This window comes from Leptinotarsa decemlineata, unplaced genomic scaffold (genome assembly GCF_025532065.1).
Source record: "Leptinotarsa decemlineata unplaced genomic scaffold, Ldec_3_MD MMD2_tig00000199_RagTag_RagTag, whole genome shotgun sequence".
Taxonomy (NCBI): Eukaryota; Metazoa; Arthropoda; class Insecta; order Coleoptera; family Chrysomelidae; genus Leptinotarsa; species Leptinotarsa decemlineata.
The window spans coordinates 13,370,537-13,393,177 of NW_027412544.1; the positions used below are offsets into that span (position 1 = coordinate 13,370,537).

Below are 22,641 nucleotides of genomic sequence, written 5' to 3' on the forward strand. Positions count from 1 at the left end.
ATGTTATTGAATTCGATTCAAAAGAAAGAAAATGGGGTGTTATGGGTATAAATCAATATAGTTGATCAGATGAGTCACTTTGAGATTCGTGTGACATTTTCTCCATTTGTCTTTGTAGTTTTTTTCTCAGTTTTGTGCATCTAACTTTCAGACTTCGATTTTCAGTGTGAGAGTGCACTTTGAGCAATAACTCGAGGAGTGCGGGAGTGTCTTCTGTTTAGTCCTTGGATAGGCTCAGAACGTCTCTTGATCCGTGAGCATTTTCTAGCAAATCTTTGAATTGTTCGGCGCTCATCGCAGATGGTGTTTGTAGTTGGTCCATGAAGTTTGTTATGGATTTCATCTGTTCAGGATCTATTATATTGACTATAATGGGTGTACTTGTTATGGGACAGTTGATTGGTGGATTTTGGGAAGATGAATTGGTTGGGCATTTGAATGTAATGTGACCTGTTAGTCTACATTTAAAACATATTTGACTATCACAGGAGAGAAAAATGCGGTAAGTTAAACCATCATGGGTTATTTCAATAGATTCAGGGATATCTATATCTTCTGCTGGTGTAATGTATACTTGACGCCTGAAGCTGAGGATATGATTGTATTCCGGGTTAGTTGCACCAATTCTCAGAAAAGTTACTGGAGATATTAGATATATAGTTCAGATAAATACCTCTGTACAAGCTGATTTCGTACTCACTGAGGGTGATCTAACTAGTAGAATTATCCTCTTTGATATGATACAATGTTGAAGTTTTGAAGCGTAATAATAACTGTAATAAATCCAAAACGGACTGGAACTGATAGCATGAACTGTTAAGCGTCACTTGCTACTGTTATCGTATAGATAACGTCACATTTCGAATATTTTCACGCATGAAATTTTCAAGATGTTCAAAGTATGGTAAATGTCTATCTTTCAATCATCTCAATATTGAAATTAATTGTCACATTCAGTTTGGTAATTGTGAGGCTATTCAGATGGATACGATAATAATTCTTGTCGAATATATACTTAAGTTGCCTTGAATATTCCATGCATTTGAATAAATATCTTAAGAGTTATTGAAAAATCACACTATCACGCAAGAAAATCAATTCACGCGGTCTGACAAACCGATGCGAAACTAGTGATGAAAAAAATTGAAATTTCGTTTCATCGTAGTGAATCATTTTCAAGGTCATCTTCTGTTTTCTGTTGTCTACAAGTAGATGGGTACTTACCTATCCCAAAATTCAATTTGATATTTGTGAACATAATTTTGCTTATAAGAACGTAGACTTTCACGATTGCAAGACGCGATGTGATACAGAATTACCAAATGTTAATCTAATAAAATCATTAAAAAAACAATTTACGACTGTTACAAAAGCAATGAGATTCCTACAACTGAAATCATCAGGAAGAAATTGAATACTTCCGGCCATAAAGTGAGCTGCTGTGACAAAACTCTTCAGAATTAGATAAAAAAACTAGGATTTAGATTTTAAATAATGAGCAGCTATAGAAAGTAGAAGAATAGTTGAATTGCATAACAAATATTTAGAAGAAATAACTAAATATAGACAAACAACGGCAAATTTTTTATTTGGACGAATCTTGGTATGACACTCACGACACAGTTACGGGTGGATTGATGGTTCGTAAATGTGTACACCTAACATGCCTGCATACAAAGAATCGCGACTAATCATTGTGCATTGCGGCGGGAGTAAAGAAATGGTTCCGAATTCTTTGAAACTATGTGGAAAAAAACTTGAGGACTGCAATGTTGACTTTCATAAGAACATGCAAGCTAATATTTTCGAGGAATGGTTTGAAAACACATTGATCCCAAATTTGCATGCAAATAGTCTAATAGTTCTTGACAAGGCTTCCTATCATTCGCGACAGCTCATCAAAGTACCGAAAAAAAAATAGATGAAAGATGAAATACAAAGTTTTTTAATGGATAACAATTTGTATTTTGAAGTTTTACAAACAAAAACATTTGAAAAAGTGTATGCCCTTGAGAGTATTTCTGAAAAGTATGGACACACCTTACTGAGACTTCCCCCTTATTTCTGTGTTTTCGATACCATCGAGTTGATTTGGGGAACATTGAAACAAAGCTTCAGGCGTGAAAATAATTTTCCAAAATTTGATAAGAAGGTAATAGAGCTAATCAATGAAGAACACTGGCAGAAGGTAGGTTGCAATATAATGTTTGAACTAAACATTTCGTCCGCTATTGCGATGGACATTATTAGTGGTATGTGCGATAACTTCAATACAGTAGCAGACAAAACGTCATCAGTGCTATATGCTTTGACTATGAGGACGAAGGTTATAATTCGAATCAAAAACACTTTATTTGAAATTATATATGTCATTCCGTGTCTTTCGGCTTATCGTATGAATAAAATCATTTTCTTCTTGTATGGGAAAGAAAAGACAGGAGAAAAAGAGTCCCAAAAGGTAGGCGCGCTCTCACGATCCCTCCTGGAAATAGTGGGTAACGTTCTCTCACAGTGGCGGGTACCAATTAGACCGTCGAGTCGCGTCGATAGTCGGACTAAATGTTTTCTTTATTGCCATCCGGTGTCTCCTGATACAGCTTACAGCAAATAATGCGAACTCGAAATTAAGGTCATTGACAGTCCGTGTGCACTCTTGCTATCGGATTTGTGTTGGGCCTCCTGAAAAACGTTCACACAAAAAACAGGATAGAAAATGCGATACCTACTACGTTTGGTTTATGAGGTTTTTGTATGAAATTGAAAACTACTTTTGTATCTCTCCAAATAAAAAGATCACACGAATATTTGTTTGGTTTAAAATTGGAATAGCTCTAATAACGCTATTGTATAGCGAAACACGTGTCAAGGTTTTAATGAAACCCTTCATAGTGAAAATCATACAATAAAATATATCAATGAGTTTTAATATGAATTTTCATTGGGTATAGGCCAGTTCTATTCAATAATTCAAAATTGAATTTAAACAACATTTCAACATTTCATTCACAATTAATAATTTGATACTCAATTAATGATTTGATGTTCGCATCTCCGTGTCTCGAAGATCCAAACTTGAGGCATCGTGCTGATGCGCCTCTCTATTGGGTGGAATCTGAGGTGAGGGATTTGCAGCTGCTTTGCAGCTTTGTTCCTGGTGGTATTGTCCTTCCTCTTGGTTGGAAATCGCTGCGAGTGTATTTCCCTGCGAGTATATATTCTGGTTATTGCCTCCTCAGGCATTTGTTTCAGGCATTGGTGCCGGAATTAATTTTTTAGGGCAGTTATCCTCTCTTCGGAGCAATAATTCATTCAGTTTTTCTTTGTATGCTGGGCAGTCCGAACTATTTGCCGGATGTGCACCTGCGCAGTTTACACAGAGGGCTGGTTCTTTCCTTGGTTTCAGACAATTTGGTGGTGTCGTGCACTTTTAAGGCATGCTCCCACAGTTTGCACCGGTGCCATTGTATCATTTGTCTAGAGTTTTTACGTAATTTCCACGAAACTCTCATGTGAAGAATTGATGTAACGTTGCTTTGAAGATATTTAAGGGTTATATCCTTGTTTGTGATAATGCGGTAGAGTGGTCTTCCCTCCGTTCTCATTTCGAAGCTATTTTCAATTTCGAAATTGTATTTTTCTCTAATGTCAGCTGTGATGTCTTCTAATTTAAGTTCAGCGTCTAAGCCCTTGAGGACGAATGCGCGAGTTTTATCCTCAGGTAATGTGTACCTCATTATCCTTCATTGTTCTGATGACCGTTTCGTGGACACTGCGATTTTGCGAATAGAAGAGTGTGAAACGCCCAGTATATTTCCCCGTGTAACTCCTCCTTTAGTTTCTTCGAGTATTCTTTATTGAAGGGTACAATACCCTTTATGAAAATGGCAGACAGATTATTCGTCGTCCTTTTGTTGTCTTCGTTTGTGTTTATTCTGTCCGGTTGTGTTTGATGTATGGAAGTGGATGTTTCCGTTTCCATTGTTTCCGATTTTTCTGGCAGAGAATCGTACCTGTTTTCCGTTTCAATTTGGAACTGCTGTTTATTTTTGACTCTTCTCACATTCTTTTTTGGGTTAGTGGAAGTGTCTTTTTTTGGGAGTAATGAAAATTCTTCTAGTTCTTTCCTAGGTCTTATTGATTTGTCATGTAGTTGTATAAGGCTTTCAAGCCTCTCAATTTCTTTTCTGGCCTCTCCATGGTATCTATTTTTGATGTACTTCCTTACTGCATCTATTTGCACTTCCCTTTTGGTGATAAGAAGAAAATACCTTCTATCGGCGCCTTACAGTACTTGCTTTCTAATTCCGTTATAAGGTCTCTCCTGAGTTGTTGTTCCTGATGATGCTTTTTTGCTGCGGAATCTTGTTGCATCAGTGGAGTTAGGGTGGGGGAACCATGCTCCGATTTACGAATCCGTTTCCTTTTCGTCTTCTGCTCGGGTGACACTTTTCCTTCGTCGCTGGCTAATGCTGCTTTTTCGCTTCCGATGTTTGATTAATGCCATATAGTTTTCGTTCAATCCTTTGGGCTTTCATAAGCTTCAATGTTTTTCGGCATCCATTTTCTGTTTCGAACTTTCTTGGGCTATTGCTGCTTCATTTGTTGCAGTTTTGTTCATTGGCATAGAGAGTTGAAGGGTTCATGTATCCTTTAGTAGGGATAGTTTTGCCTTTGTCCATATCATGGGTTGTATTCCTGGGTTCACCCTTTCTGTATTCTTTGTGTGGAGTCTCTTGTGTATCATGTTAGGTAGTCGGGCTCACTAATATGTAATCCAAGGTTTGCATTGAAATTTATTTGTTCAGCTAATTCAGATATTCTTCGGCTGCCTTGCTGTTTTTGGCGGTTTGTAACATCGTCGCTGTCATGTGCCTGTGTTAAAGTTCATGCATTTATAATTACTAGTTACTAACTGGGATGTTCGGCTTCATCCATGAAGTTGATGTGACATTATGCGCTAGTTGAAACGAAAGGATCAATTTGAAATTATAAGAAATCAGTGGATGTTGCTTCATCTGATTGATTGGGAATAAAAGGCTACCACACTATATAACTACCTTGATTAGTACACAATGATCTGAGATATTCCAGGAAGTTCTCGAACGTTCTGGACTATTCAAGAATATTTCAGAATGTATCGAAATACAATATTATGAAATGCTGGGTTATATATATATATATATATATATATATATATATATATATATATATATATATATATATATATATATATATATATATATATATATATATATATATATATATGTATATATATATATATATATATATATATATACTACTCTTCTTTTAATATTCTATCTAGAGTACCACAGGATTCCATTTTGAGACCCTTATTGTTCATCATTTCTATAATTGTAAAATACAAGATTATGCTGATTGAACACAGTTATATATGCATTGCTAAGATGGGTAAGACGCTCGCTGACAAAATTACTCGTGATCCAAAGTATAAACTGAATCGTACATCAATTCCCAATTCTATGATCCTATCTTCAACGAATGAAAGAGAATCAATATACCTCATAAAAGAATTGAAAAATAAAAAATCTGTCGGATTAGATAATATCAAATCAGAAACACTCAAAGCAATAATTTTCCAAATAGTCGAACCACTCGCGTACATATTCAATTCTTGTATCGAAATTGGTCTATGGCCAACCGCCTTCATGCAATTCATGAACTGACTGAAAAAATCAACAGTGCCGTTAGTGAGAATAAAGCATGCATATGCCTATTCATAGATCTATCGAAAGCTTTCGATATTGTAAGCCATCTCTTACTCTTGCATTCTCTAGAAGACATTGGCGTCCGAGAAAATTCACTAAAATCATTCGAAAGTTATCTCTCAAAGAGAAAGCAAGTAGTAAGAATTAACAACATACTGAGTAACGAAGAAAATACCGAGTATGGTGTACCACAAGGAACCGTTCTAGGTCCTTCTTCGTCCTTCTAGGCGTCTTCTTCGATTGTCATTTTAAGTGGAATCACCATGCCAATTATATTATTGAAAAACTACAAACAATATTATACAGACTCAAATATTTGAAAAAAAAATACTGAAATATGACCAGCTGAAAACCTTGTACCACGCCTTGGTAAGAAGTCACTTGAGATATGGTATTTTGGGATGGGGCGACGCACTGAAAACGCACCTTAAGCCTCTAGAAACCATTCAAAAAAGATTTCTTAGAATAATGCTATCAGAAAACAACAGATATCCTTCAGACCATTTTTTCAGTGAAAGTTATATCCTTGATCCAAGGCAATTGTACTATCTGAAAACTGGTTTGAAATATCATACTTCGCGGAATCAGGCACAGATAACTACTCACCATTACGAAATTCGCCAGAAAAATCAACATATATAGTACCTCACAGGGCTAAATCTTTTGGTCAAAGCTCATACAGATACATTGCGCCTAAAGTATATAATTCTGTTCCCAAATTAATAACCGAAATCAAAAACATTTTTACTTTCAAGAAAGAATTTAAAAAAATACATTCTGATAATGCCTAGAAAAGTAGTCACTGAAATAATCGAAGAAAAATGAAAATTGAAAACTTTTTAAATACCGATGTATCACTGTTAGCAAACAGGTATATATATTATTGATATATTGTATTGAACTGAACTGTTTAAGAGTTTGATATTCGCTAAGTTGAAAATTGTGTTACTGTATTATACTATTTGTTTTCATATTTTTATTTCAAGGAAAATGAAAATTGAACACCATTTTAAATACCTATGTCTCACTCTTATCAAGCAGGAATACAAACGATTGATATATTATATTAAACAGAACTGGTTGAAAGCTAAATAATCTTGAACTGTGTCTTTGTATTGTATTATATATGTATGTTTGTTTTATCATTTTATTTTAATTTAAGTAAAATAACAAATTATAATAGCTGTAAATGTTTGATTACATTTACGATTGAATATGTTCGTAGTCGAATACTTTTATATGTTATTCATTCTATGTTTTTGTTTAACTATTTCAATTTATGTATGTATATGCCCATTCACACCAAATTTGTATCTCGAAACAAGTATTCACTTACTTATCAAGCATCTCGTTATTTATTTGAACTTTTAATTTGTACTTCTCATTTGTATTTGTATTTGGATCTTAAATAAATAACATATTATTATTATTATTTTAAAATCGATGAGTATGCTGAGGCACAAAATCCCTTTGAAGCTGATCTAGATTTGAATATTACTGGAGTTTTTTCCCAACACCAAATCGTTATTTTTAACACCTCGACACGTGTTTCGATCACCAAGTGATCATCTTCAAGAGGAAGATAAAACTAAAAACTACTCAAAACTAAAGCTACTTATACTAATCAGGTACATCATACAGGTAGGTAATCAGTAATACCACCCATACAAGTGTACCACCCTGAATTAATTTTACAATTGGAACAATTTTCAGCTATATAAAATTAGTTTCACATTATTGCCTATCTGAATATATTTACAATGTGTCTTTTTGTAGTAATCAGTAAACCCAAACCCAGTAAATATATTTAGATAGGCAATATTGTGAAACTAATTTTATATAGCTGAAAATTGTTCTATATATAGCTGTAACATTTAAACATACATAAGGACATATTGTAAATAATAGAAAGGCCAATTGTAAAATTAATTCAGGGTGGTACACTTGTATGGGTGGTATTACTGATTACCTACCTGTATGATGTACCTGATTAGTATAAGTAGCTTTAGTTTTGAGTAGTTATTAGTTTTATCTTCCTCTTGAAGATGATCACTTGGTGATCGAAACACGTGTCGAGGTGTAAAAATAACGATTCGGTGTTGGGAAAAAACTCCAGTAATATTAATTACTGATGTCAGCTGATTTCCATGACATAAACAATACTTCTGAAGAATACTGGTCAGAACTGCTGAAATCTTACAACTTCATGCGACAAAAAAAAATCAGTAGTCCTAAACACTAATTAAACCCTCTGTCTTCATATGCTTTGCTGAGATTATCCCACGTTTCTTCTACCGATTTGGCTGAAATGACATGAATGTGAGAAATAATTTTCTCATTCAGACCGGTTGTAGGTGAAGGTCGTCCTTGGGATCTAGTAGTGGAGTTATTACATGCATTTACTCAACATAATGTTGAAGATCCATTCCAATGAGAGTTATCTCAATCATAATCCTCCGAACACTATAATTATTCATACTATCAAGTTTTATACTTAAAAAGAATCGGTAAACTCTTTAGGAAACAAAATACCTCATCAACTTTAACTTCCGTTGATCGTGATAAATGCTCAGTACTATGCATTTATCAGTAAATGCACATTATTTTTTTCAGGATACTCCTCAATTTTTCAATACTAGGCTCATAAACCCTCACAATTTCATGTGAACATCAACCGAGTATTAGTTTTAAAAAAGTTCAATAATCAGGAAGTTTCAACTTTCAACAATTTTTTGTTCTGAATAGGAAAGGAATGTTTTCAGGAGAGACTAGTTTTTTTGAGAAAAGCTTTTTTGCTTTCTGCTTTTCCATCAATGAACAAAAAATGTGGGAAACTTTCAAATTTAAAAAAACATCAATAAAAACTCTTCATCAAATACCTGATGCATATCCAAAAATTTCTTTCAGATACGAACTAGAAAAAAACTCTCAAAAAAACTACTTTCACATAAATTTCGAATTACACGAATCAAAAAGTCCTTCAGAAACATCTTCTTCCATATGAACATTAGATATTTTTATATTTATTTGAACTTAACAACAAATAAATAATAATTGCACCAAGGAACTTTCCCTCAGTTATCTCAATGGTTCGATTTTGTTCCATCCTTTTTACAGAAGAGAACGTATTCTTCTCCACTCACAAGCGATTTTGGTGAAATTGGTGTGAGTCGTTGTATCTGTGCCACGGGCCAGTATACGGGTGTCTGCAATATGCTGTATAATGTCATCTGTAAGTAGTCCCACTGTGATTCAAAAGTGCATATAAATTGTAACAAATAACCACATTTTCTGCTGCAAAATTGTCTTTATCCATGTCCTTCTAGAGGAAATTCGATGACATCATTCAATTTGCCTCTGAATCTTTTCGTTGGACAGAGTTTTTTAAATGACTTACTAAAATATGGGGATTGATATGCATTTTCTCCTTTCCTTGCATTTCGAACATGTCGGTTTTTCATTTCCATCCAAAGTTTCTTCTCTTGTAAACGAATCCAAGCATTGCCACAAACTCAATTGGTTGGTTTTTCATGGTATGGAGAGAGACAAATCCCAGGAAGGATCATATGTTACTGATGGGTGTCCACAGTGTGTGCATTTCATCGTGGATTTCAATTGACCAACGAAATTATTCACAATTTTAGAGTTATGCATCCTCAAAAATGTGAGCCATGACTCTTGTGCATTTCCGCTGTCGCTCAATTTTTCGTCAATCTCCATTAAGATTGGTTCAGGTTTCTAATTAATTATATTAACGTCTTCATGTAAACCTGAAAGATAACGAAGAAACTCCTGGGCGTCTTGATGAGAATTACCCATGAATCGAGCAGCAAAACTTTGAATCTGATTTTTTAATGAGGCTGTATTTACTACTCTATCAAATGGAAATTCTGACCACAACTGCTTGATGACTTACTCCTTGATGACTTCTACAAACGCTTTGATTAAAGCACCCTTCTTACTAGAAATACTAGTATTGATATCTTCCATGAATTAATCCTGTTTCAAATATTCCAATAACCATCTAGTGTTTGATAAACATCAGATTACACGAAAATTTTCTTTTTTTCATTCAGCTTGTAGTACAAACTCCGTTATGGAATTGAAATAGTTATAATTCAAAGGAACGCAACACAATGTGATATTTGAAATCGTATTGATATAAAACGTTACTTACATGTAACATTATCAGCCTCAATTGTGTACTTCAACGTTTCGGGACTGTTTTGGTTTACATTAAGAGACGAAGCAGTTTTTCCTTTCATAATATCACGACTTCATATCACCAGAAGAGACAAATCGGCCCTTGTTACGATGACAGAACGGATTTGGACGCGGTGGTAGTGCGCCCGACTCACGATCGGAAGGCCGCGGGTTCGATTCACGACTCGAACAGATATTTTTCTGGAGAGAATTCATCTGGTTGAAGCTGGGATGATTCTGCAACCGTGTTAGGAATCACACTTCAAAAAGTAAGACCTCGTTAGTCCTTAGCTCGCATAAGTTTCTCAACTTCTGAGAGTGGTCGTTTGTATGAAGGCTACAGCTGATTAACGAAAAAACAGATTTTTTCAAACAGATACACATCCATACGGTTGATTGATCCCAGCCATAGAAATTTAATTGGAATTGAAACGAGAATATTTTTTGGACAGATCAGTTTTGAGGAAAAAGAGCTTTTTTTCTCTACTTTCTCCCCATCACTATAAAAAAAATGTGAGAAACTCGCAGAGGAAGACAGAAAAAAATATAACTGCAATAAAAAATATTTATATAAATATGAAGTGCATACAAGTTTTTTTCAGATACAAAATGGAGGAAAAAACCCTTTTGATACAACTTATTTCACATGAACCTTGAATTACACAAAAGTAAAAAAATCCTTTCAAAACAATCAATTTCTCTACCTATCAATTACTAATACCTACCACTTCCTTGATTAATCTCACTTTAAATAACCTTGCTGTGCCTGAAATAGAACAAACACTGGCATTTCAATAGAAAATACGCGGCTGAGGACGATGTTCGTGACAAACAAAATATTTCGTCTGAAGCTACTGCAAATGATACTGATTATATGCTGATAAAAGAACCAAAATAAATTGAGTGGACCGGAGAATAGTATAATTTTCACTACTGATTTTTGCTTTTTTTCTAGTAACACATGAGAAAAATTGAAGTTTGTAACAGAATCACATCTGGGTCGACAGCTTGTTAGGTCTGGAAAGTATCCCATTTTCAAAAGCTGAATATTACATGTGAAGTATGGAAAATTATTAGACTCTTCATGATTTTTGATAAGAAGAAATGTCTGAGATAATCATAATACCGTGAAATTTCTCTGTCATTTGATAATCTCAGGTGATGATGAATGGCCATGATTGATGAAATTAGCTATAGCTTTATGATTGGTATCACACAATTCGTAATGTTGATCATATCTGTAATGAATATAATAATAATAATACTTTATTTTCTGAGTGGCATGTAGAAACATGTGTATAGAATTTATTCAAAAAAATCTTCATTGTGAGATTTTCGCTAAACAGTGTTGAAAAAACGCAACACGTGTTTTGCCATACAATGGCTTCTTTAGGCGTGTCTTCACTTTACAACGGAGTAGAATTAACCTTTCAACAGGTACTTCCTAAAACATTGTTTGAATGTTCTCAATGTTACACATGATTTAATTTCGACCGGAAGTTTATTTAACAACCTTTGGCCAGTCACAGTGGGTGACCTGTTTAAAAGATTAGTGCTTAAAAATGGTAGGTACATGTAGTTCATTTCGCTGTCTTGTATTAATAGTCTGAATTTGCCTATTAGATGCATTTAGATGCAATTAATTCATGCAGAACCAGTCATAGGTATCAGGAATAACTTCATTACATCTTTTTTCAAGAGAATAATTAGATTGTTCGGAGACGTATGAACGTATCGTCTGCATAAAATGTGGGAAATATGGATGGGTTCGCTCTAACGATGTCTGTTTAACTGATACTTGAGGAACACCTACATTGATGTCAAAGTAATCCAAATCACCAATTTAAATTAATTCAGTTATTAGGGATTAGGGTGGTTTGGTTGATGAAGTCGAAAGCCCTGCTGAGATCACAAAAGATCCCAAAAGGGCACTCGCCCGCATCAATAAATTAATACCCAGAATTCAGTGTTTTCCTCTATATTCAACATGATGATTTATGCTGTTTGCTGGATTATATTCATGGATATTAATTCGGGGAATTGAATTGGCTACATCATCATATCCGAAAAGTCGTTATTTCAATACATTATAAACGAACCCGAACAATAAATTGGGGTTGTATTGGGATGAATTGTTTGTCGTCATATGACAACGACAAGCCTCAAAAGTCGAAATTTGTGCGAGCTAAGTATCAACAAGGTTTCACCTTGTTAATACCTTGCGATTTTTTTTATAAATTTCAAATTCATCTTATCTCATAAGAAAAAGACATTCCATACCTCGAGTCCGATGAAAATTCTTCATTCCGACATCCACCAGCGTACTCTCTTTCACAACTCATCATATCACAGTGTAAAAAAAAATATTTTTGAATTTATGAATTTCACTTCGATGTTGAAAAACTTACTATGACACTATACTCTAATTTATTTCTAACGTCATATGTGAATAATAGTATGAGAATCAAAATAGGTATGCATGAGTTTCTACGATTGAACTCAACATATCATTCATTATATTTTATCAAAGTTATAATTGAATCATAATGATTGGTTCTCTGGAATTTCAATTCTGAGGAAATGCAACGTACTCGTAAATGAATTATTGGTTCGGCAGTAGATCTCAATTCGATCTTTTGCAGTTCCTATCAGATCACGATATTTTGTACGTTTTGATGAAATATCTGACCTTTTCAATTGCTTAGTTCAAATTATTCTAGAGTTTGTTCGACTGACTTCGGAGAGAAATAGATAAAATGACTATGATTCTTTCAAACAAACTCATAACTCTGGAAAATATCATAATTCAAACTCGAAACTGATCAAATCATATGCCAACTAACAGTTATGATTTGATAATCCAGATGAGAGAGAAGTTTTGGCTTTCTAATTTTCAATCTGTACAAAAATATGTGGGAATCTTCCAAAGAAAAGAAGAAAGCAATCTATCTCAAAATAAACTCTTTACGAAGATATGTAGATCATGCGACGAAATAACTTCCAGACACAAACTGAAAGAAAAAGTTATTTGTTGTTTTTTTTTCGATACTTTTGCTGGCTCACTCAAGTTTGTATGTTGAATTAGTATTTGAAAGTTAGAATCCATATATGGAAGTATCTATACCTATTCTTGAAAATACATCCGTTGATGAATAGTTTATTCAGAAGATATAATCATGCAGCCACTGGGAGCAATATTATATCACCATACAAACTTCATTAGTGTGTGGATAATAGTAATTAGTCGATGAATGGGTAGTACAAACAAAATATAACATTCAAACTGGAATCAGAATGAGCATGTAAACAACAATTTAGATTACGAACCAATCAATATTATTCAACTGTTATAATCAAGTGGTATATTGTTACAGATGGTGTTTGCGTCTTCCCCAGATATTGAACTCCACCTAATATTACCTTCTCTTGTTCTCGTTTCGTTCGTGATAATAGCACGTAATTATTGTTATTGAAGAGGTTTTTGGTAATAACGTATGACGATTCATATTTGGATTTAGTTACTGAAACTTAGTTTGGGTACATTTCTTAAACAGTGCATTCCATTCCAAACGAGCCACGCTGAATAACTTTTGGTGCAATGATTTTCCGAAAAAGTAAACAACACGTCAACAATAGTATACTGGAAGACACATTTTGATATATTCACATTTGATGTTTCATCCACTATCGCACCCCCAGAGCATGTCACCAATTTTTTTTAATGCATCACCCTATATTGTTTCACATCATCAGATGCTCCATGATGAGCAAATTTCAACAAAGCACAAAACATATGGTCTGAAGCTTATAGTTTGGGAGCTACAAATTATTCGAGTTGAAAACGAGCCACGAGGAATAAATGTCTTCTCAGACCCACCTGATTCTGCTATGAAATCTACTATAATCTGCGCCTGCATTTTTCCAGAACACAATATGATAAAACTAATTAACAATGCACGCAATAAGAATCAAAAAGTATTTTTCAAACAATAAATCAATCAATATAAACAAAAACAGCAAGAACCAAACATAAATGAACTTGATACATTTTCTCTATTTCGTTCGATACTATCAATTACAATTTCATATATGACGTATTCAAATTTTGCGGTTTTTCTGATAGTAAACTCGCAATGATAAGGGTGTACCTACTGAATCGAAAACAGAAATAAAATCTGATGAAAACAATCGTAAAGAGATTGATTAGAGCATATCTAATGAATCGAAAACATAATAAAAGTTTCAATTCCACGTTGAAGTTGAAAAGGAAGTACAGCAAGAGAGAATTCTTGATCTCCTCTTTTCATTATTTATACTACTAATAATCTAAAATATCCAATCATTGATACAGGAATATGCCAATGATATCCAGTTCTTCATCAGTTTTTTCTGAAGAAAGCGGTTCCAATCAGAAATGTGGAGCAAATAGAGAAGAGGTTTTGCGTGTTAAAAATCGACCAATACGGAAAGCCTTCTGATGAAAGTGTCTGATAACTACAATAATAATTATTTCAATTTACGCATGTTCTCTTCAAAATGTATATTGATGAAAAATATATATTTTCCCACTTTGTCATAGTTGTTTTCCCCCGATCCTTTTTATACTATATTTTAACATTTTCCAAAAATACTTTGGAAGTAACATCAGGATATAAAGTTGAATTGACAAGCAATTTCCATTCGAATTTACAATCTCCAGCCAGGAGAGTTAATAAAAGACATAATGTAAAATGACAAATCATCTAAAGACCTAAAATATTAAATAAACTCACCAGCTCTATAATAGACACCAACTGAAATCAACTGATTATTGTGGATTGGAGGATCTACAAAAGAGATATATAAATCAGGCTGAGAACATTGTCAAAAATGAAGTGGATTAAAAATATTGGGAGCTTATTGACTTATTGATAAAGTGCTGAAAAAATAAATATTCGAAACAAACAACAAAAATCGCGCACCAATGTAATCATTATCAAATCCAAATATTCAAATTGTTTCATGTTATCTGATAAATAGTTTTTATTGACATTTCTAGAAATCTTATTTCCCAAATTCCGGGGACATTGAATTCGTTGTGGAGTGATTGGGACTAAATTGGGACTATTCATTTCCCACCTTTCATTTGAGGGGTAATTATAGTATCATATCTAGTGAATGCATGAATGAAAAGATTGTAACAATGTAACTATATTTCTCGAACATGTTTTTTGGTTAAATAAACTTGTTGTTTGAAGTGTTTCAACAAAGCATTTCTTAATTATCATAAAATCATCAATTCTACTAACACATCAATATAGCTTGTTACAGCAATATCATAGAATATTTGATGCAATCTTTGGAACCTTTGGTGTAGTAATGAATATTACTGAAGTTTTATCCCAACGCCAAACCGTTATTTCAACACCTCGACACGTGTTTCGATCACCAAGTGATCATCTTCGAAAGGAAGATTAAACAGTTCAATCTTCCTGTTGAAGATCATCACATCTGTTTCGATCACCAAGTGATCATCTTCAAGAGGAAGAATAGACAGTTCAATCTTCCTCTTGAAGATGATCTCTTGGTGATCGGAACACGTGTCGAGGTGTTAAAATAAAGGTTTGATGTTGGGATGAATCCAGTCATATTCATCATAGCTTTGTGGAGCTGATGGTAAACCGAATGATCCGTATCACTTTCTGCTTGATTCTCATCAATATTGTTCTTAGGTAGTTTTTTGCTAAAAAAAACAAGGGAACTTCCTCGATTCTTCAAATGATCGATTGGTGTATAATTTACAAATCTACTATTTTTTTCAGACGCTTCAGTTCCATAAATAGTATATCCACCAAAAACAACGTTGGTATCACACGAAACTTTTATATAAGTATCATGCGTATCGCTTAATAATGATTTCGTTCCTGCTTTGAAAGCATAAATGAAAAATAGAATAGAATAATGTAGAATAGAATAATTTTTTTTTTATCAAAACCGGAACTGTTTATGAGATCTCTCGATGAAAATACCTCGTTGATCTTTTGAACTTCTTTCTTGGTTGATTTGTTAACATGATATTCTCAGTGAAATATCTAACAATTGTTGGTTTGAGTATTATGAGCGTAACTGTGGATATTGGTATATCGGGAGTAGTTTTAACTCTGAGATGTGTAAATAACAAACAAAATAGATCTAAAGATTAATTACTGAGGTATCCTGGTAGAGATTTCAACTCAATCTGAAAATTCATGATTCATTATGATAAATCAGATCTACCTGGTAAAAAGGTAACTTCTTAAAAGATCCGCCAATCTGGTGGAGCATCCAGGATATTCCAATGAGGCTTCTAACAGCAAATGGCATATTTTGTCAAACCCCTTGTAGTTTTTGATCAGAATTCAGATACCTACTTCATCAATATCAAAAGTTTACTATGTAGAGAGAACTCTTCTTTTCACTTACCCACTTTCTTATACATATCTGTATTCTAGGTTGAGTTGTATGCAGTCTCGCAATTTCTATATTATATATTATATTTATATATTCTGGATAAAAACAGAAAAATCCACCAAAGTATCCATATAATTGAATTAATAATAAATCAAAAGTAACCTACAATACAAATGTACATAGTGTCTATAATAATGGATAAATTGGAATTAAATACAATAACAAAAGGAAACTGATTTACAGTTACTGACTAAATATATGAATGATTCATAACTGAACTTGTCATCCTGTCGTCTGCCTCTTTATACGGTCAGAACGTCTCAACTCAGTTATTTCAGGTACTTTAGGTAAATTTGCCTGTATTTGTACTGCATCAGGAACTCTTTTTTGTGTTAGATCTTCTTTAGAAATGTGTATGGTTTTGTTTAATATATTGAATGTGAGGTCTTGTTGTGTTTTGATTTGTACTTGTTCCTCGATAAGTGATTTATGAGTGTTAAATTCATGGATGTTCAAGTTTTCCCAAATGTCCATGCGGTTTCCCTTGTTGACTTGTTTTATGACTTTTATGTTCTCTGGTGGGAGGAAATTATGTTTGTTTTGTATGGCGTGTGTTGCGAGGTTTGATTTATATACTATTGGATTTATGTATGCCTTTTTGTGCTCATTGTACCTTTGGATCGGTTTTTTTCTTGGTTTGGCCGATATAGAATTTGTTGCAGTCCGAGCATTGCTCGGACAAATTCTATTGCCTTTTGGGCATCGTCAGTACCGGGCAGGCGGTCCTCGATTGAAGACAAAATGAGAAAAACCAAGTTATTAAAACAAACATTTCAATTTGAATTTTAAAACTAATCTAATGTGAAGGACGAATTTGATGATTTTCAGTAAGTTTGTTAATATCAGGCTCGAATTTACTCAAAAACAACCGTAAGTCACCGCTTTCGGTAATCTGCAACCGATTTCTTTCTTCAGTTAGCAACGTTGCCAAAGCACTAAATCCACGTTCACACAAATACGATGATGGGAATTCTATCAAAAATCGTTGAACGATGGACCACAATCCAGGGTACAATTGAGGGTTTGGCTCTGTAGCCAAAATTCTTGGTATCCTTTTTTGAATTTTATTTTTATTTCCTCGTTCGTTATTAGTTCTATGAGTTCTTCTTCCAGCTGGGGTGATACTGCTGTGTGGACATTTGAAAAAGAGTCCAACTCCCAGTCCGGTATTTCCAATTTCAAAATGTCCTGGAATCATTCTGCGAAATCACTCCAAATGTTGGCAGTAAACAAGCAAGTCGTCGTTGTTATACTGTTGACAAAATAGGGAAATTGCGAAACTCAGGTCTACCGATTTTATTCTTGTATAAGAGCAATTTGGCTAAAGCAATGACATTTTTAATCAAATTCAAGTCGTCACTTGGAAGTTGGAGATCGACATCATTAAATAATTTATACAGGTCTGCCAATTATTCTTCGAGGTGATGAGGTTGTCGTGCAATTCTTTGTCTTTGTTTTCCAAGAACTTCATTACAGAGTCAAATAAATTGTAAAATCGAGGCAGACAGTTACCCCTGATACCCAACGCACTTCTGTGCTTTCTGTCTGGGGTTGGGTAGCAATTGGTTGAAATCTTCATCATCAGCAACACAAAGCTGATTAAATGATCTGTCATCAAAAGAGATGTTTCGGATTTTATTGACTGCTTTGATAATATATTGCAGTGATTGAGATAGGCGCTCACTCAAATTTTCCCCAACCAAATGTTGCCTATGAATGATGCAATCCGTAGCAGCTGATTTAATATTCTTCAGTGGAATTTCTTTCTAATCAAAAAATTTTTTCAGTGTATTATATATGGGTTCTCCTCTTGTATCTAAATTTCTGGCAAATAGTAGTTCTTGATATATTTTCTCATTTTCAATAAACCTCACGTATGACAACAACAGTGCTTCATTGGTTGGTAAAGTGGACTCATCTAACTGAATTGAGAATTTAGAAGTCTTCAGATGATTGCACATTGACTCTTCAATGTTTTCAGACATCTCATCAATTCGTGTTTGCACGGAACTATTGCCCAAAGGAATTTTTCGGATAATATGTGCCGCTGGTTTATGGAGCACAGTAGTTATTGCTTCTTTTATTGCCGGTAAAATTGAATCCTCTCCAATAGTGTGAGGTTTACCTGTTTGAGCACTCAGCAAGGAGATATTGTAGGAAGCTTGGAGTAGGAAGCTTAGAAGCTACTAAAAGAAGTTTTGACACAGTTGGCTGAGCTGAGTGTTTCTTTTCCAGTTCTTGAAAATAAGTCACACTTTTGTCTTTTTCATCTGAATGCATTTCATTCGAATGATCTTGTAGCTTTGAAGGTTTCATAGCTTCATTCGAAAATGTTTTCTGACAAAGAAGGCACACAGGCGAAGATGGTTTGGTGGGATTTTCAATAAATCCATATTTCATATATTCCGCGCTATACTGCCGTTTTTTCTTTTTTGCTTCCGACATAATTTTGTCTTCAAAAATGCCGAAGTAAAGAATCAAGTATTAAAAACTTGCTAATGACACCACTCACAGTATTCACCACCGCACATACAGTACTTTACCCAGCTAGTCCCTTGTTTTCGTCATATCGTCGAATGACATAACAGGATGAAATGGCGTGCGCGCTTTTATATGAGACAGGGGGCGGGCCTAGTACTTTCGAGAATGGAGACTAGAAACCTCTTGCTTCGTATTTAAGCCTACCGACACCTATTGTACAGTTTGACAACTATCGGACAGAAAATAGTTACTGTCTAGTCCCCTAGATGGCGTTACACGAGTTTCTATTCTCATGATTTCCATTAACAAAATGTTATTCTGGATGGATTGTGGTTGATATGAGAATGCATTCAATTCTCATATTTCCTATACATATCTATATGCTTGTTCTCCACATTAGATATCCTTTCCAAGCAAGGATATTCCGGACGTCAAGTAGATATGAAACAAATATACATAGGATGCGATGAAGACTATGACTATAAGACCAACATTGCAAGAAGTATTGTCGCCACAATCTAATAACCAAGTTTATTGAAAATTTATTCCGTAAACCAATCACAGAGGGAAGAGTTGCTCATATGATTTCACAAGTGAAAACCAGGTTATGAATACACTCAGTTATATAAAAGATTTTGTAGAATTTTCCACTATTTTTTCGGTATATAACCTTCCACAATATGAAGAATCAACAAAGATGAATCAATAGAAAAATTTTACAAGTAAAAACAGAGTTATGAATACCTTCTCTTATATAAAAGACATTGTAGAATTTCTTGCTGTTTTTTTTTGGATGTATAACCTTCTACAATCTGAAGAATCAACAAAGGTAAATCAATAAAACTGTGATAACGGGCAAACTGAAAAGCTGACCCCGAAAACTTACTGCGAAATATAAACCACTGAAGACTCCAATTAGTCAGTAATCTGTTGTATTCATAAATTTGGCATAATTTTTAAAGTCAGCTCATTTTCTGTTTGCCCTTCATTACACTACAGCAGATTCTCTATTGATTGTGGAAGAGTATATACACAAAGAATAATGAGAAATATTGAGTCTTCCACAAAAAAGTGTCTTTCAAAGAATACATGGTAGATCAGTTTGATGTACCAACCTAACAAATGGAAGTACCGTGTAACGAATCGCGTCTTAAATAAATTTCAGTGTAAAAATTGTATAATTAGATGGTGCAGATCAGATAAATATCACTCTTCTGAGATTCATGTATCCTTCAATAACACCCAAAGTAACTCACATAGTCAATTACCGTCTGATAAATGAACTGTGTCTGAAATTATGGCAAAGGGGTCTGTTACAACTAGTTCCAAAAAGCAGCTCAGCAACAAGTTTTACTGAACTTAGACCAAGTACAATTCTGCCAATCCTTTTCAAATTGATGGAACGGGCTGTCGAATTTCAGTTATGAAGTCACCTGATGAATAACAACATTTTTTCTTTAGTATAGTCAGGATTTCTCTCGGGGTATAGCTGTGGTACTACCCTATTCAATATAACAAACCATTTTCTTAGAGAATTGAATAGTTATGGGATCTTGATATTGCTATATTAGAGTAAAGTGTTTGATTTACTGAACTACGAAATATTATCATATCTGTAGTACTTCATAGTACTAGATGAACGCACAATGGTTTCCTAATGGAAATGTCTCTCCGCTATCTTCTAGCGGAAGTATAGCACGTGGAGACCCACAAGGTTCAATACTTAGACTCTTCTATTCACACTATCTATACATGTACCTTTGCAAATATTTTGAATTATCAGCGTGTTTGTATATACGCAGATGATACTCAACTTTCCTTTTTTTTAGTCCAAGAACAATTTTGGAATCTCAATATAAAATCAATGAAGATTTCACGAAACATGATTTTGTAATCAATGTATCTAAGTCTTCAGTTCTCGCACCACGTAACGTTCATTTTTCGAAAGACGTACCCTGAACTGAAATTTGAATGTAATCATACTAAGATATATTTCCAATAGACCTAAACATTCTATTTATGTGATACATTAGTACTTTCACAAGCCAACTATTATGATTATGTCTATGGGTTTGAATACTTGAGACATATTCAGACTCCAATAGTTCCAAAATTCATACCTCAGAATGGTATTTGGAGATGCTCAATGGCTGAATAAGTCTGACCGCTGGTTACATCATGACCTCTCATCACTACATAATGTTATGAGAACCCAAACCTCTTCATATATCTCCGAAACAATCAGAAACAGAACGAACGTTTATAACCCAATCCAATAAATAATGACTATACCAAAACATTATACAAAACAGTTCAAACACTCATGTTCGTACAATTTATTTACACTGTACAATGCTCTTTTGGAGAATCTCAAATCAGCGTCAGCAATGTGGATGTCTTTTTTACTCGCAATTATATGTTCAGTTTGGTATTATTACTCTATTGAAATATTCCTGTTTTTGAATAGTTTTGAAATAAATAACTATTAGCTATCCAGTTCTTTTTAGTGCTATTATTTTAAATAGAAATCTATAAATATGCTTTAGGTTCTCGAGAAAAACCAGTCACCACCACTACAAATTAACTACTAATTTTTTTATTTATTGTTCAACGATATATTGGTTTCTAAAGTGTGCCATTATCAATATACATATAAAAAATTCTGTTTGAATTATGTTTTCCGTTACCAGCTGTCACCCCCACACGAGAGACAATTATCAAAAGTCAAAACTTGTGCAAGCTAAGGACTAATGAGGTCTTACCTTTTAATGTGTGATTCCTATCAATTCCTATATCTCTATTAACTTGAAGGATATCTCCGAGTTTTTCAGAATATCCAAGAATATGAACGGGAACATTATTCATGGAAAGCTGGTGTGACACTATGGCAAAAAAACCTAGACACACATATTCTGATATGTATGCGAAGCCGAGCCGTGTCGCTAATTATAGCCTAATCAGGCTGAAAGCGGCGAGTCACCAGAATTTGAAAAATACTCTTGGTTTATCATCGTTCAAACAAATAGTAACATTTTTTGTCCATTATAAAGTTTTGTTTTTGTAAACACATTCCTACTCAGAGTTGTTTGTCTTTAAACGTGTTCTAGATTTGGTGTTAGTTTGAAACCGAGGCTATGAATTATACATCATTTTCAAAGCTAATTGAGAATCAATTTAAATTTCTACTGTTTCATACCAAACAATAATTTGATGATCAATTTCATTCGCCAAAACTACAAATGTATATATACTTACCACAAGTAATTCACTTATTCCAAAGTTTCCGTCTAAAATTCGACGAACATCACATTTCTAAATACACGTTTTTTGTTTCTGATACAATCTAGCCTACGAATGGCAGACCCCACACAAACACTGAACAGATTCAAATGCGTTTGAACTCTTCGGCAATAATTCGATCCGGTGGGTCAGATTACAATACACTGATTTCATATTATCAAACATATCGTAATAAGCATTGTTACATTATTTTTCATTCTCGTACGCAACACTCTCGTCAATGACATCGGCACATCATTGAATGAGTAAATTGCGCCTATTCGCAGTGCTGGTCAAGACTTCCGCCCCAATCTCAATGTAAGTAATTGATGACGATTGTCGAATGTTAATGCCTAATAATTGCCAATTATTGTTCGTATCCATTTGTTAATATATGTGGGCTAGGAGATAGACGATTTAGTTTTACGGCATACACTTCTGA

The 22,641-nt window shown here is 34.0% G+C and overlaps 1 protein-coding gene across 3 annotated transcripts in view; it reads right to left on the reverse strand.

Moving 5' to 3' along the window:
• LOC111507386 (neutral ceramidase) overlaps positions 1-22,436 on the reverse strand; it is a 394,484-nt gene extending 372,048 nt beyond the window's left edge. Inside the window, exons 1-2 of one of the 3 annotated variants that reach the window (XM_074172968.1) lie at positions 22,176-22,436; positions 14,723-14,776 (exon numbers count right to left, since the gene is read on the reverse strand). Coding sequence is in view for 1 of the 3 variants with exons in the window: in XM_074172967.1 (XP_074029068.1) it covers positions 14,723-14,776; positions 21,683-21,785 (157 nt within the window). In the remaining 2 variants the exon portion in view is untranslated. Of the gene's footprint in view, positions 1-14,722; positions 14,777-21,682; positions 21,801-22,175 lie in introns of those variants that run through there. The other 2 variants (XM_074172967.1, XM_074172969.1) reach the window with 2 other exon arrangements.
• Between the last annotated feature and the right edge of the window lie 205 nt (positions 22,437-22,641).